General features: G+C 38.3%; 1 protein-coding gene across 6 annotated transcripts in view; it reads right to left on the bottom strand.

Annotated features, from left to right (window-relative positions):
- Window positions 1-1,173: 1,173 nt before the first annotated feature.
- The window catches only part of soat1 (sterol O-acyltransferase 1), a 63,758-nt gene continuing 52,035 nt past the window's right edge, over window positions 1,174-12,896 (bottom strand). For all 6 annotated transcript variants that reach the window (XM_052012638.1, XM_052012634.1, XM_052012635.1 and 3 more), the window contains 3 exons: window positions 11,855-11,990; window positions 10,814-10,959; window positions 1,174-10,500 (listed from right to left, as the gene is read on the bottom strand). In XM_052012638.1, the coding sequence (XP_051868598.1) occupies window positions 10,444-10,500; window positions 10,814-10,959; window positions 11,855-11,990 (339 nt within the window). In that variant the 3' untranslated portion in view covers window positions 1,174-10,443. The remainder of the gene's footprint in view (window positions 10,501-10,813; window positions 10,960-11,854; window positions 11,991-12,896) is intronic.

The raw sequence follows: 12,896 nt of genomic DNA, 5'->3' as shown, positions 1-12,896 counted from the left end.
AAAAAGTAGTCTCAGATTTTTTTTCTTCAGCAGCTCAGAGCAACCGTTGCAAGTGCTTGGAGCTCAAATGATTTAGTAGAACAAAAATTGGATACAAATGTCAAAAGATTCTTTCAAATACCCAAGTTAAAAAGGGGAAAACAAAAATCACAACCTATGGATGCAATATCCTTAATACAAAAACTCCAGATAATCGATTACTAAAAGACATTTTATTTAGATTTTAAAATGTACAACATACAATGACTGGACAGGATCAAATTCCTTCCTCTTTCACAGAATAAGTTTCCATATTAAAATTACAAATTGCAAACTGCTGGTACATAGAACACTGATTAATTTATGCTGCCGGTTTATTTATTGCACTTGTCCAACCAACAAAATAAGCAAATACCAACTCGAAGGTTGCAAGCTTTCTCCAGGCTGATACAGCAGTTTCCTTACCTTCATTCTCATCCCCATTTCTCTCAGGTGTTGAAAACATTATAACTTTGGGGACACCAACATTTCAAGGTTTTTTTTTGAAGTACAAGAACTACTTGCACCTAGTCTGATAGAAAACATCTACTGCAGTATCTTAAATAAAAGTGACATTTGCTGCAGGTAGAAGCATGTTGTAAACTATAAATACGTAAATAGGACATTAGACCTATACATTGTACAGTCTTCCATCAAGCAACTTTAAATGGATTTTTTTTTGTTAAATACCCTCAGGATGGCTGTGTTCATCTGCAAAATATCCTTTTAATTCTCCTGGTATTCATGGAATATTTTTTTTTAAACACGTTCCAAACACAAAGTAGATTCACATCAGTGGCACATGTATCCAAGAAATAAAACCTAGGCATAAATGTTTTAAGCTAATTTCTGATCTAATATCTTGGTTATTAAATACCAATTACTAAACAATAGCAATTATAACCATCTACATATTGCTTGGTTTCCAAAGTTTTATTGCTTGCAAAGTTCATTTCTAAATGAATAGTTACTGCAACAGATCTTTTGAAAAATAATTTTGTGTTCTTCCCTTCATACGGTTTCCTTTCAATGTGTAATGAATAATACATGGTGAATAAACTTACTACAGTTTCTTTAGAGCTGTTAGGAGCAAGATAGTAGTAATTTTGGGGAAGGTTCAGGTGGGGGGGGGGGGGGGGGGGGGGGGGGGGGGGGGGGGGGGGGGGGGGAGAGAAAAGGTGCTTTGCAAATTGCCTCAATTAGAGACCACACTGATTCAGAACATTTCCATTTGAAACGTCAGTGGTATCCAACTTTACTTTTGCATAACCAAAGAAAAAAAAGCGTGGAGGACACCATCGGGAAAAAAATGCAATTAGCGAGTTGAATGTCAGACAACATTGGTGCACCACAAATTGTTGGCAAACAGCTCATGGCATTGAGTAACATTTTTCTGGTAGACTTGAAGGGGAAAATCATCAGTGACAGTGGCTCAGAAACAACACACGTTGCTGATGCCACAGGAAGCTGCTTAGCCAAATCTAATGACCTCTGGTATGGTTTTCATCTGACAATCAGTTGCTTAGAAGCATCTTTTATAGGCATCCCTAATGCCCAACATTGGTGCTAGCACTCACTCTGTGTACACAATCGCATTGAAAAAATTCAGACAGCAAACCAGGAAATTCACAATAGGTAAATTTTTTAAACATTTCACAGGATAAAATAAACATTGAAATGCAAAATTAAGAGCCAAAATACCAAACCTAAAATTAAAATCCCATTTTAATATTACAGTCCACATGCTTTGAGGCCAGAGAAGCTTATAAACATTACAAAAGTCTAATGTATCATTGAAGACTCTTTTTACCTTACGCAAAACAAATTAGTTTAAGAAAAGTTCATACCCCTTAAGCTGTCATCTATTAGATTTTGGCAATTATTTAAGTAACAGCTTGCAAGGTGGAGCAGGAAATCTGACAGCAACTTATTCCACATATGCCTACTCCAGAAATTAGTGTCAGTTTCACAGCAAAATGATAGATTTGCCAAGGACAATGTATCTCTGTAATGGTTTCAGAGTGCCATTATCAGAAAGATCATCTGTCCACTACTTTACATCAGGATTGGCGTGTGGTTTCCAAAAGAGGTGAATGAAATTGAGCCAAATTTTTACAACCTTTGCAAACAGCAACAAATAGCCCTGGCCATTGTGCACAACACATGGCCTGTGGGCCACATCCTGCCTCTTAGATATTTCTCTCTGACTATGCTGAAGCTTCCAGTGTGGTCATGAGGGCCAGGTAGTTGGCATGTTTCTCCAGCATATAGTCATATAAACATCCTTACTTCAATATTTAAGTGTTATGGGGAGGTTTGTATTCATCTCCAAAATTTGATCTGCCCCAACTATCAGAGTCATGCAACATAGAAGCAGATCCTTTAGCCTCCTGAGTCTTCACTGACCATTGAGCACCCAATTATCCCATGCCATATTAATTTTCCACTCATTTCCATCAATCCACACGACCAATATTTTAATCACTCATCCACTTACCGGAGGCAATTTGTAGTGGCCAATTAACCCACCAACCTGCACTTTTACAGTATGTGGAAGGAAAATCAGAACACTTGGAGGAGATATGTAGTCACAGAGGGAACATGCAAATTCCACAAGTTCATCATTGGAGATCAGCACTGAACCCAGGTTGTTGGAGCAGAGGAAGCACCTCTTCTACCTGCACCACTCTGCAGTCCTTTTCTTCTGTTTACCTAATGCTGCCTTAGCCAGTTAAATACCAACTGCTTGATTCTTCCTATTCCAGATGGACAATGGGTCAAGATGCTGCTTGACCCGAGTATTAGAGAATTCAGGTTTTTATTTCAGATTTCCATTATCTGCAATATGTTATTTCTCCATTGTTTGTCTTATAGTTCCAGCATTATTTCTGTCCCCTCTTGACATTCATCAACTTTTACATCTCTTCCAGGTTGATCTGCAATTAACAGTTTTCACATGTTTCTCTCAGCTGGGACAACCACCACTTGTGTCATTTAGACTCCTTTAGTTAATACCCTTTGTTCTGTCCACCATTCTGCAACTTATAACATGTTTGATTTCTAATTTTTCCAAGTTCTGATGAGAGGTCATTGACCTGAAACACTGACTATTTCTCTCATCACTAACTTTGCATAACCCCACAATTATATGCAAAACCCTTTTATTTGTCAAACACCTGGAAATTAGCTGGATCACTGGGACATTTCTGCACATCATTTATGGGCCAAGTGACACAGCTTGTGGACAAACTTCAGTGAATTTTGGTAACAACTGATTTTAATCATTTTGCCCCATGGCAAATTGATAATCCCTTCAGATTGCCTTCCTTGATCATGGTACACTTGAAACAAAAGTGAACAGTGTATAATTTTGCTTTGAATTCTCTCAATGATTCGTAGTATGTCAACCATCAAGGAGAAAACTGAGCAAGTTTTGCAAGTGATCTATACTGCAAGATCATTGCAAAAAAAATTTTTTTTTTTTTTTTTTTTTTTTTAAATTGTTTTAATACAACTATCTGTACACTCATTCAATTCAGATATTTGTGGACTCCAAGCCCAGAGTTGAAACACATTTTAGGTTAGGATTTCAGTGCTGGTCTCTTGCAAGGTGGCATTTTTCAAATTAGATGCTGATCAGAAATCCCTGCAGTAGGTCAACATAAATTATCTTCTGGGCTGTACTGTTCCCCACTATCAAAATCCTGGGGGGAAAAAAAACTGGACTAACCACATACACATTGTGGCAGCAAAAGCAGAAAAGAGGGTTAACTATTTTGCAACTAATAACTGATTTCCTCACAACCCAAAGCTTTCCCATAACTACAAAGCACAGGTCAGGAAAATGAGGAAATATTTTACACTTTTCCCAGATAAGTGCAACTCCAACAACACAAGCAACATTTTACCATCTAGGTGGTTGGGATGCTAATCAACAAATTGATTAGCATCCCAACCACCAGCCCAAACATTAATTCCCTCAACATCAGCACACCATCTACAAAATGCACAACTTCAACAGCACATCCAAACCAGGTTATTTCTACGACCTGCAAGTAGAAGAGCAGCAAGAAGGAAAAGCCCTTTTGTAGGATTTTCCTCTAAGTAACAGCACCCTGACAGAAATGTCACCAGTTTCTTTATTACTGGGTCTAAATCCTGGGACTCATTATACAATAACACAGTAGAAGTATAGAGGTACTGCAGTATTTCAAGGAGGCAGCTCACCACCACTTTCTCAAGAGCATATGGGAATGGGCAACAAATATATAGAACACGACAGCACAGTACAGGCCCTTCAGCCCACGGTGTTGTGTCGACATTTTATCCTGCTCTAAGATCTATCTAAACCTTCCCTCCCACAGAGCCCCCTTATTTTTCTATCATTCATGTGTCCAAGAGCCTCTTAAATGTCCCGAATGTATCTGCCCCCACAACCTCTGCAGGCAGTGCGCTCTACGCACCCACCACTCTGTGTAACAAAAACTTACCCCGACGTCCCCCTTATACCTTCCTCCAATCACCTTAAAATTATGGTATTGGTATATTATTGTCACTTGTACCGAGGTGCAGTGAAAAACTTGTCTTGCATACCGATCGTACAGGTCAATTCATTACACAGTGCAGTTACATTGAGTCAGTACAGAGTGCATTGATGTAGTACAGGTAAAAACAATAACAGTACAGAGTAAAGTGTCACAGCTACAGAGAAAGTGCAGTACAATAAGGTGCAAGGTCACAACAAGGTAGATCGTGAGGTCAGAGTCCATCTCATCGTATAAGGGAACCATTCAATAGTCTTATCACAGTGGGGTAGGAGCTGTCCTTAAGTCTAGTGGTACGTGCCCTCAGGCTCCTGTATCTTCTACCCGATGGAAGAGGAGAGAAAAGAGAATGTCCTGGGTGGGTGGGGTCTTTGATTATGCTGGCTACCTCACCAAGACAGCAAGAGGTAAAGACAGAGTCCAAGGAGGGGAGGCTGGTGTCCATGATGCAATGGGCTGTGCCCACAACTCTCTGCAGTTTCTTGCAGTCCTGGGCAGAGCAGTTGCCCCCTTGTGTTAGCCATTGTTGCCCTGGGAAAAAGTCTCTGACTGTCCACTCAAGCTATGCCTCTTATCACCTTGTAAACCTCCATCAAGTCACCTCTCATCCTCCTTCTCTCCAAAAAGAAAAGCCCTAGCTCTCTCAACCTATTCTCATAAGACATGCTTTCCAATCCAGACAACATCCTGGTAAATCTCCTCTGCACCCTCTCTAAAGCTTCCACATCCTTCCTATAATGAGGCGACCAGAACGGAACACAATACTCCAGGTATGGTCTGACCAGAGTTCTACAGAACTGCAACATCACCTTGTGGCTCTTGAACTCAATCCCCCGACTAATGAAGGCCAACACTCCATATGCCTTAACAACTCTATCAACCTGCACGGCAACCTTGAGGGATCTATCGACGTGGACCCCAAGATCCCTCTGTTCCTCTACACTGCTAAGAGTCCTGCCATTAACCTTGTATTCTGCCTTCGAATTTGAAATTAATAGCTAGTATCAGTAAGCACAAAAAACGCCTTTTGCTTAATTTATTTTTTGGTATCCAGGGCCACTGGCATGGCCAACACATTGCCCATCCCTAATTGCCTCTGAACAGCCCTGCTTGCTCAGCCACTTCAGGGGACATTTCGGACTCAATTACATAACTGAATTTGTATTCACATATTGGCTAAACAGGGTAGGAACGGCAGATTTCCTCATCAAATTACATTATTGAATCAGATAGTTTTTTTTTAAACAATTCAGTTAATTTGTGATCATCACTACGAATGACACTTCCAGATTATTAACAATATTTAAATTTCACAGCAGGGATTTTGAACTCAAACCTTTCAATTGCAAGACCGCTATAACCTAATGTACGCTAGGAAAGCCCATCTCCTATCCTTATATGGTCTATCCAATTTGTCAGAATCAGGTTTATTATCACTGACGTGTTGTGAAATGTGTTGCTTTGCGGCAGCAGTGCAGTGCAAGACATAAAAATTACCGTAAGTTACAAAAATAACATGCTGGCCTCGTCAGCAATGCACTTGCCCCATAAATTACAAGCAGAAATGTACCAGTGCCTGAGCCAAAATTTATTTCTCAAACAACAAAATACTTATTCCAAATCATACACCTCATTTTTCTTTGGTCAGACCTTGCAAATTGCACAAATGGTTGCTGTTTCCTTCACTTTGGCAGTGATTTGACTTCAACAATACTTCACAGGTCATAAAACATCCAGGATGTTCTGAGCTGTTGAAAGGTGCTACAGAAATGCACCTTGACAACAAGTTAACCCATAACCTAAAATAGCAATCAAGAGTCAATTAGAGAAATAAAGAAGTCTGAGCTGACCAACCACCATCCATGGAGAGTCCTAATCTTAACTTAAGAAAAGAAATCTCAACCATGCACTGCCCCCTGCAATGTCAGAACTAGTTTTTCATTTGAATAAAAATGATTGCATCTGCTTGTGAACAGTGATTCATTGTACTATTGAAGCTGTGCAGAAAAATACAGTAAACAGCATATGCAATTCAAGTTGAGAATCTGCATTGATTCTGATATTTCTATGTTGAACTTGAACCATAGGGTGGCAAGCGAAATGCTTTGGCATCGGGCGAGGTCAAACCCCAGAAACGAAATCGGGCTACATTTGCATGAGAACCACAGAACTCAAAGCAAGAACTGTTTCACAATGAAATTACATTAAATAGAAGTGTATAGTAGTTCCACAGATAAATGTCACTGTTTGATGAAAACAATCAATGCAGAGAAAATAATAAAAGGCACACTTAAAGCCATCAGTATATTATAATATCCAATACCAACTTTCAAAATTATAGAGCACTAAGGATTTAAAACAAAAAGCACTCTGGGATATCAGACATTTTGAATAAACAATTTTTTGCTACAAAACACTGGATGGAATTAGTTTTATAAATTTATACATACTAGATATATAACAAGTTTCAATTGTCAGGAGGGCAATGGAATCCATCCCAATAGTGAGGCAGATATCAAATGACAAAATTATTAAACATTTGAGCTGGAATGCTAGTGTTGGATAGCAATCTTCTGCAGTGTGGCATTTAGAGTCAGATGTGTACATTTTATATACACAAAATAAAACTTGCCAAAATGTCAGAGTAAAAATCCTTCAAAACAGTCTGCAACAATCATACAATTATTGTGCGACATTGCAGACATTGGCCTATTTTACATTTATCATACTGTATCAGTAAAGAAAGATTACTTGCTGTATAATCACATTTGAAATAGTTGTCATCAGATTAGAATATTGCAAGCACAATGAACAAAACCTCTTCTCCACCAGTAGACAGCATTATGTTCAAATTATGGACAAAATTCCTTTCAAACAAGGTGATATTTTCCAGTTGTTAAAGCACCAAGGCAACTTAAAATAAATTTGGTGGTTCATGTCCATTACTCATATTTACATTTTAACCAAATACTTCACAAGGGGTTTTTACTCTGGCATTTCCACCTCATTTAATAGATAGCCCAAAAATACTATGCACCCATTTAAAATACATATTTGGATAAACACAACTGTGATTGAATACAACATTCATCTAATCTGTGCTTCACCTTTGAATCTCTAGGAGCATGTGCTGCTTTTCCAAATACTGTCCCCATCTAGTTAAATGCACTTCAAATTATAGTTTTCACAGAAGTTGTATGATGGTACATTAATTGCAAGTGCTTTTGAAACAGGCAAAATTCTGGGGGGGGAGGTGGATTTGGATCCTGGATTATAAATAATGGACAAATAGCAATTTGGAAAATGTTGCATGCTGCTATGTCCAAATTAGGTCTTGTTACAAATAACTTCCTTGGTAAAGGACATCAAATGAATATCTCCTAATATAAAATTTTGGTTAAGTGTTTGCAACATGGTGCCCAATTACAATTTTGGACATGTAACACCTCTACACACTAAAATGCTTTCAACCTGAAGCCACTCCTATATAGTGAACAACAAATTCCATATTGACAGAAAGAATACTTGAAGCAGTTATCAGTTCCAGGGACCAGCCTGGAATCCATTAATTGCCCCAATTACATTTAAAAATCTGAGCACTCCAAAAGAGAAAATTAAAGTCTGACAATGCTATGCAAAGATCAACTGAGCTCGGGGCAGGATGAGGGATTAGAGTACAGGTCTTTAAAAACAAATTTTCAAGGATTTCATGGTCAAGTTCAAGATCCATTCAAGGATACACAGAAAGAAAACATTTTGGCACAGGGTTATCTTTCAGTACAGAATCTTAGTGCAAATCCACTAGTAGAAAAAATTAACTGGGGAGTACTTTGGAATTTAAAAAAAATTAAGCAGCAGCACCTGTATCTTAACCTGCAATGTGAAGTCTATTCAGTGCACAACCAACAGGAAAAACAAAAGTTTTAGGTAGAAGTTAGTCTCCTACCCAACCGTACAAATAAAAAGGATTTTATTTAAATAATTGCTTATATTTTTCTCTCCCCCCTCCCCCCAGGAAATCCTTTGCTTGATAGACATCTTTGGTAATTAGGATCGCAGTCAAGGATTTTTCCACAATACTGCCAAGGACTACTTGGTCTGGCAAATAAATGGCATCTGTCTGAGCAAGATGATACAAAATCCTGCAGTGCAACTATAGTCCATTTAGTTCCATGCCTAGAGAAAACAAAACATTTTACTAACAGCAGGCAGAAGCTATTGTGTTCAAGAGTTATTTCCCAAAACAGGACTATGAGGGAATTGCATTAACATTAGCAGATCACTGGGAAAGTTAGTAAAACATTAATAGGAAAGGCCTCAAAAATCAATATCTTTTTCTGGGTTATATATTGCATGGTGCTATGTAATGGTGATCTTGGTTTGTGAAACACCCTTTGCAGAGAAGAGTGAAAAGATTAGGGTGTTTGATTTATTATGTATTTCAATTTATAAGCTTCCAATCCAAGAATTCAATTAATGGAACAAAGTACAGAAAAAATACAATAAAATGCATACAAAAATGTTAGTTATAATAAGCAGCCACCATTGTCTCAGTTCTCAGCTCAAATTAAGTAATTTCTTGACCTGGCTTAATGACAGGGTTTTCAGTTTCTGGATTCATAACCAAAACCAAATGCACAATGTATTCTGACCTCAATTTCATCCAATTGCACATGATGATTTAAACAGATAACCTACTACGTTAGATTCAGGATATTCTCATTTAGTTAGTGCAGCAAGTTTGACAAAATTGAACAAGCCGAGGGGATTTTGGAACTTTGAATACACAGCTTTAAGACAATCCATTTTTGTCAAAATTAATTTTGTTGTTGATAGTGTTTTTCCTTCATTTTATTAAGCAACAATTACTGTCCTAGGGTGAATAAACAGATGAAAATCCACCAGTGCAGAAACAGAGCATAAAGCTAATTGCTGCGAGACATTATGAGCAGAATACTCAAGTTTTTTTCCCCCCCAATCTCATGCTAAATTAGATAATTCACTTAGTTGACAGTGAAGTTATTAACCAACACCAACAGTAAATCCTGTTTCCCATCCAATTTTTGTTTGAAATCTATCAGTGAATCTAGCTTAGCAAGTAAATGTGCTGACTTTTGGAGAAAGCCAAGGTCCTGCTTTCATTCCCAGCTTCCTGATTGGAATGCCACTGAGAGCAGTTTAATTGGCCATGACACCCAGGGTAGGGAGGAGAAACATTTGTTCAGTGGGTCTGACTAGTATCATTTAAAAAAACATAAAAGTTGCTGGAAATGCTCAGCAAGGTCTCTGACCTAAAACGTTAGCAGTTTCTTGCCACCAAGATATGGAACTTATCAGTAGGAATGCTAGCCTCATATCTGGTTATCACCTTTATGGCACAAAATGCATTAGCGTGCTAAACCAAGAAGTTACTCCCCCTTTAAGTTGCACTGTTGTATTCAATTGTAAAATGATACACACCTGTAAACTTATTTGTGCATATTCAGCATGTATATTTGCTAGTAACATGTAAACCTTCAAGTTTAACTTTTTCCTCACTTTTTGTATGGCTAGTGGGGACAAAACGGCAGGGAAAGGAGAAAGAATTTGAATTTAAATATCTTGATGTCCTTCTTCTCAATATTTTGTTTCTGGCATTCCCCCCACCTCCAAACACCAGAGTTGGATACTTAATACAGTATGTGTAGCACTAAATTGGTATTTGTCCTGTGATTAATGTTTCAGAAAAATATCCAGCTCTATGACCAAAACCCATGACAGAACAAGAAGCAGGCACTATCTGGTGAAAGAAAAACATTCATTTGGTTTACAAAAGGTGCTGCCACAATCCGACGGAAATGTTCCCAGTTTTCTGTAGATTCGGGGACACAAGCTTCATCCGTTACGAGTTTAAGCGGCAGGTCCAAGACCGAGGCTTCAACATATCCAAGAAGGATGGCTGTGAAGAACAAATATTTCTATTTTCAAACTACCTCATGTCATGAACCAAATATCTCAACAACAACAACTGAGACATTAAGTAAAAGCCACCAAGACAGTGACTGGATTTCTAATTTAGTACAAGCATTCTATCGGCAATCAAAACTTTGATTGTTTTAAGCAGATTGAGATTTGTATATTCACTTCCTCCCTAGACAACAATCCAGCCAAATGAAAGAGAGCTGATTGGAATCCACCCCTTGAATCAAAATCGTACATTTGTCTAATTTTGAGGATAAACCCTTGACGTTCCTTTCCATATATGGACTTACATTTGTAAGGGGACAGTGCTGCTGGGCATACCACTCCTGTGAGTATAGACACACTAGCATGCCCTGGCCCAGAAACAGCGACGTCCACATCACCACGTTCCAAACAGGCCCTTTCCGACGGTCATGCAGGACAAAATTGAAAGCCACTACAAATCAAAATGTTTAAAAGTCAGTCATTTGGAATTCAGTGTAACAATAAATCAGTTACTGATTGTTTAAAACTAGCTATTAGCTACCTGGATAGCATACTACATTAAGTGCCAGATTCATTTCTGGACAGGAAGTAAAACAAAATGTTTAAAAACACCTCAAAATGTGAATGCTGGCCAATCCTTGTGCGTTTTCACCTCTTACAGGAAGACTGAAGAGCACACCACAAAAAAATGAATGACAAGAGTGAGGCAATTTTTAAAATTGGAGGGGGAACAGGTTAAAAAAAAAAATTCATTCAATATCACAATACAACGAGAGAAGCAAAAGCACATTTAAACGATAAGCAACTTCAAAACAGTCACAATCCTCTTTAGGTTAAAGCTAATATCAATAGATAAATATGCAAGCCAAATGAACAGATAATGTGTTTTAGCTAAATTCTAAGGTTAGCTGACTTAAAGTCTGAGTGAACTCCTTTGTTTTAAATTTCCATGTTCTATGAATTAAGGAAGCGGCAAGTTTTCTTCTAATAGCTCAGTGAATCAATGGAGTTAATACACCTTCTTATGCGGAACTATGGCAGGCAGACTTGCAAATATGAAACTTTTGCAGGTCGTTTGAGTTGAAATAACTAATCTTAAATATAGCTCTGGTAGTAGTGCAACAATCACTTCTGGATGAACGAACAGATGATTTTCTTCATCAATGTTCAATAGTGTGTGATGAGAATTCTAAATCTTTGGAAGTTCAGTTATGGTGGGGAAAAAAATGGGAACTTTTAAGAAAAGTAACAATCCTTCAGAATAATGCACTGCAATTGCTTAAATCATACTTACTGACAAAGATTAATGCTCAAGAGAAAATTTCAAAAAATCAAAGAGTACTTACTTCCAAAACACATGAACAAGCAGAAGAGCACGGGGTAGAAAAAGCCAAAGCATACAGCCAGCACATACTCGTGAACCACAGCGGACACGGTGAAGACTGACAGCATAGCTGCAGCCCTAAATCGGTGGGTGAACAACTGTAAACAGATGAAAGATTGAACTGTGTTAAATCAGGCATTTAAAAAGTGATTACAGATTCAGTTAGGTGACAGCAATGATAACCTCAGGCACCAAGATCATGAGTAAAACCTCTGTGTAAATCCTTCATCCACACCCTGTTGAAGGCTGCTCCCCATAGCTGGCATGCAGTTACTGCTCTCAATGATGGCTCCGTGTCTCATGTCATTTCTAATCAATGTTCAGGTCAATTCAAGGATGCCATTATGATAATTCACTGCAAGAACAATCCAGGATCTTTTCAGGAGTAAAAGTTACTCTTGTTGAGATTTGGAGTTCTTTTTTGGAGCTGGGGTTCAGCATGGTTTAAAAGCACCAAGATGAATTCCATTGACAAAGCCTTTGAGTTTGCATCAATTATAGGTGGCATGGTCAAAATGACCACAGTTAGTAACTTGGATTCCTTTCATGGTTCAATCATGCCATGGAATAAATATGCAGAAAGGATGGAACACCATTTTATTGCAAGTATGATTTTGCTCTCATAGACAGGATACACAAGTTGATAAAACCTTGCTGGCTCCAGCCAAATGGAACCATTTGTGGAATGAGTAAATTGGTTCAAGAGCATGATTTTCCCACCCTCCAAATAGCACAGGTTTAATAGCTGGAAGCAGGATTCAGATGAAACAGTTGTGGAATTCATTGTAGATTCAAGGTGGACTGCTGAACACTGGAGCAGATGTTCTGGGATTGCAAGGTGTGCGCATTCAGGCTACTCAGGGAGAAGAAACCAGATTTTAAGCAGAGCAATGGTTTACTGTTGTCTATGAAGTCAACAGGTTCCCCAAGTACTGGTATGGCTAAAACTTTACGACTTCCAAGGACCACAAGCCTCTGCAGCATATTTTTGACAAATCCAAGCA

The sequence above is a fragment of the Pristis pectinata genome, chromosome 3 (assembly GCF_009764475.1).
Source record: "Pristis pectinata isolate sPriPec2 chromosome 3, sPriPec2.1.pri, whole genome shotgun sequence".
NCBI classification, from domain to species: domain Eukaryota; kingdom Metazoa; phylum Chordata; class Chondrichthyes; order Rhinopristiformes; family Pristidae; genus Pristis; species Pristis pectinata.
This window is presented reverse-complemented; position numbering and strand designations above follow the sequence as displayed.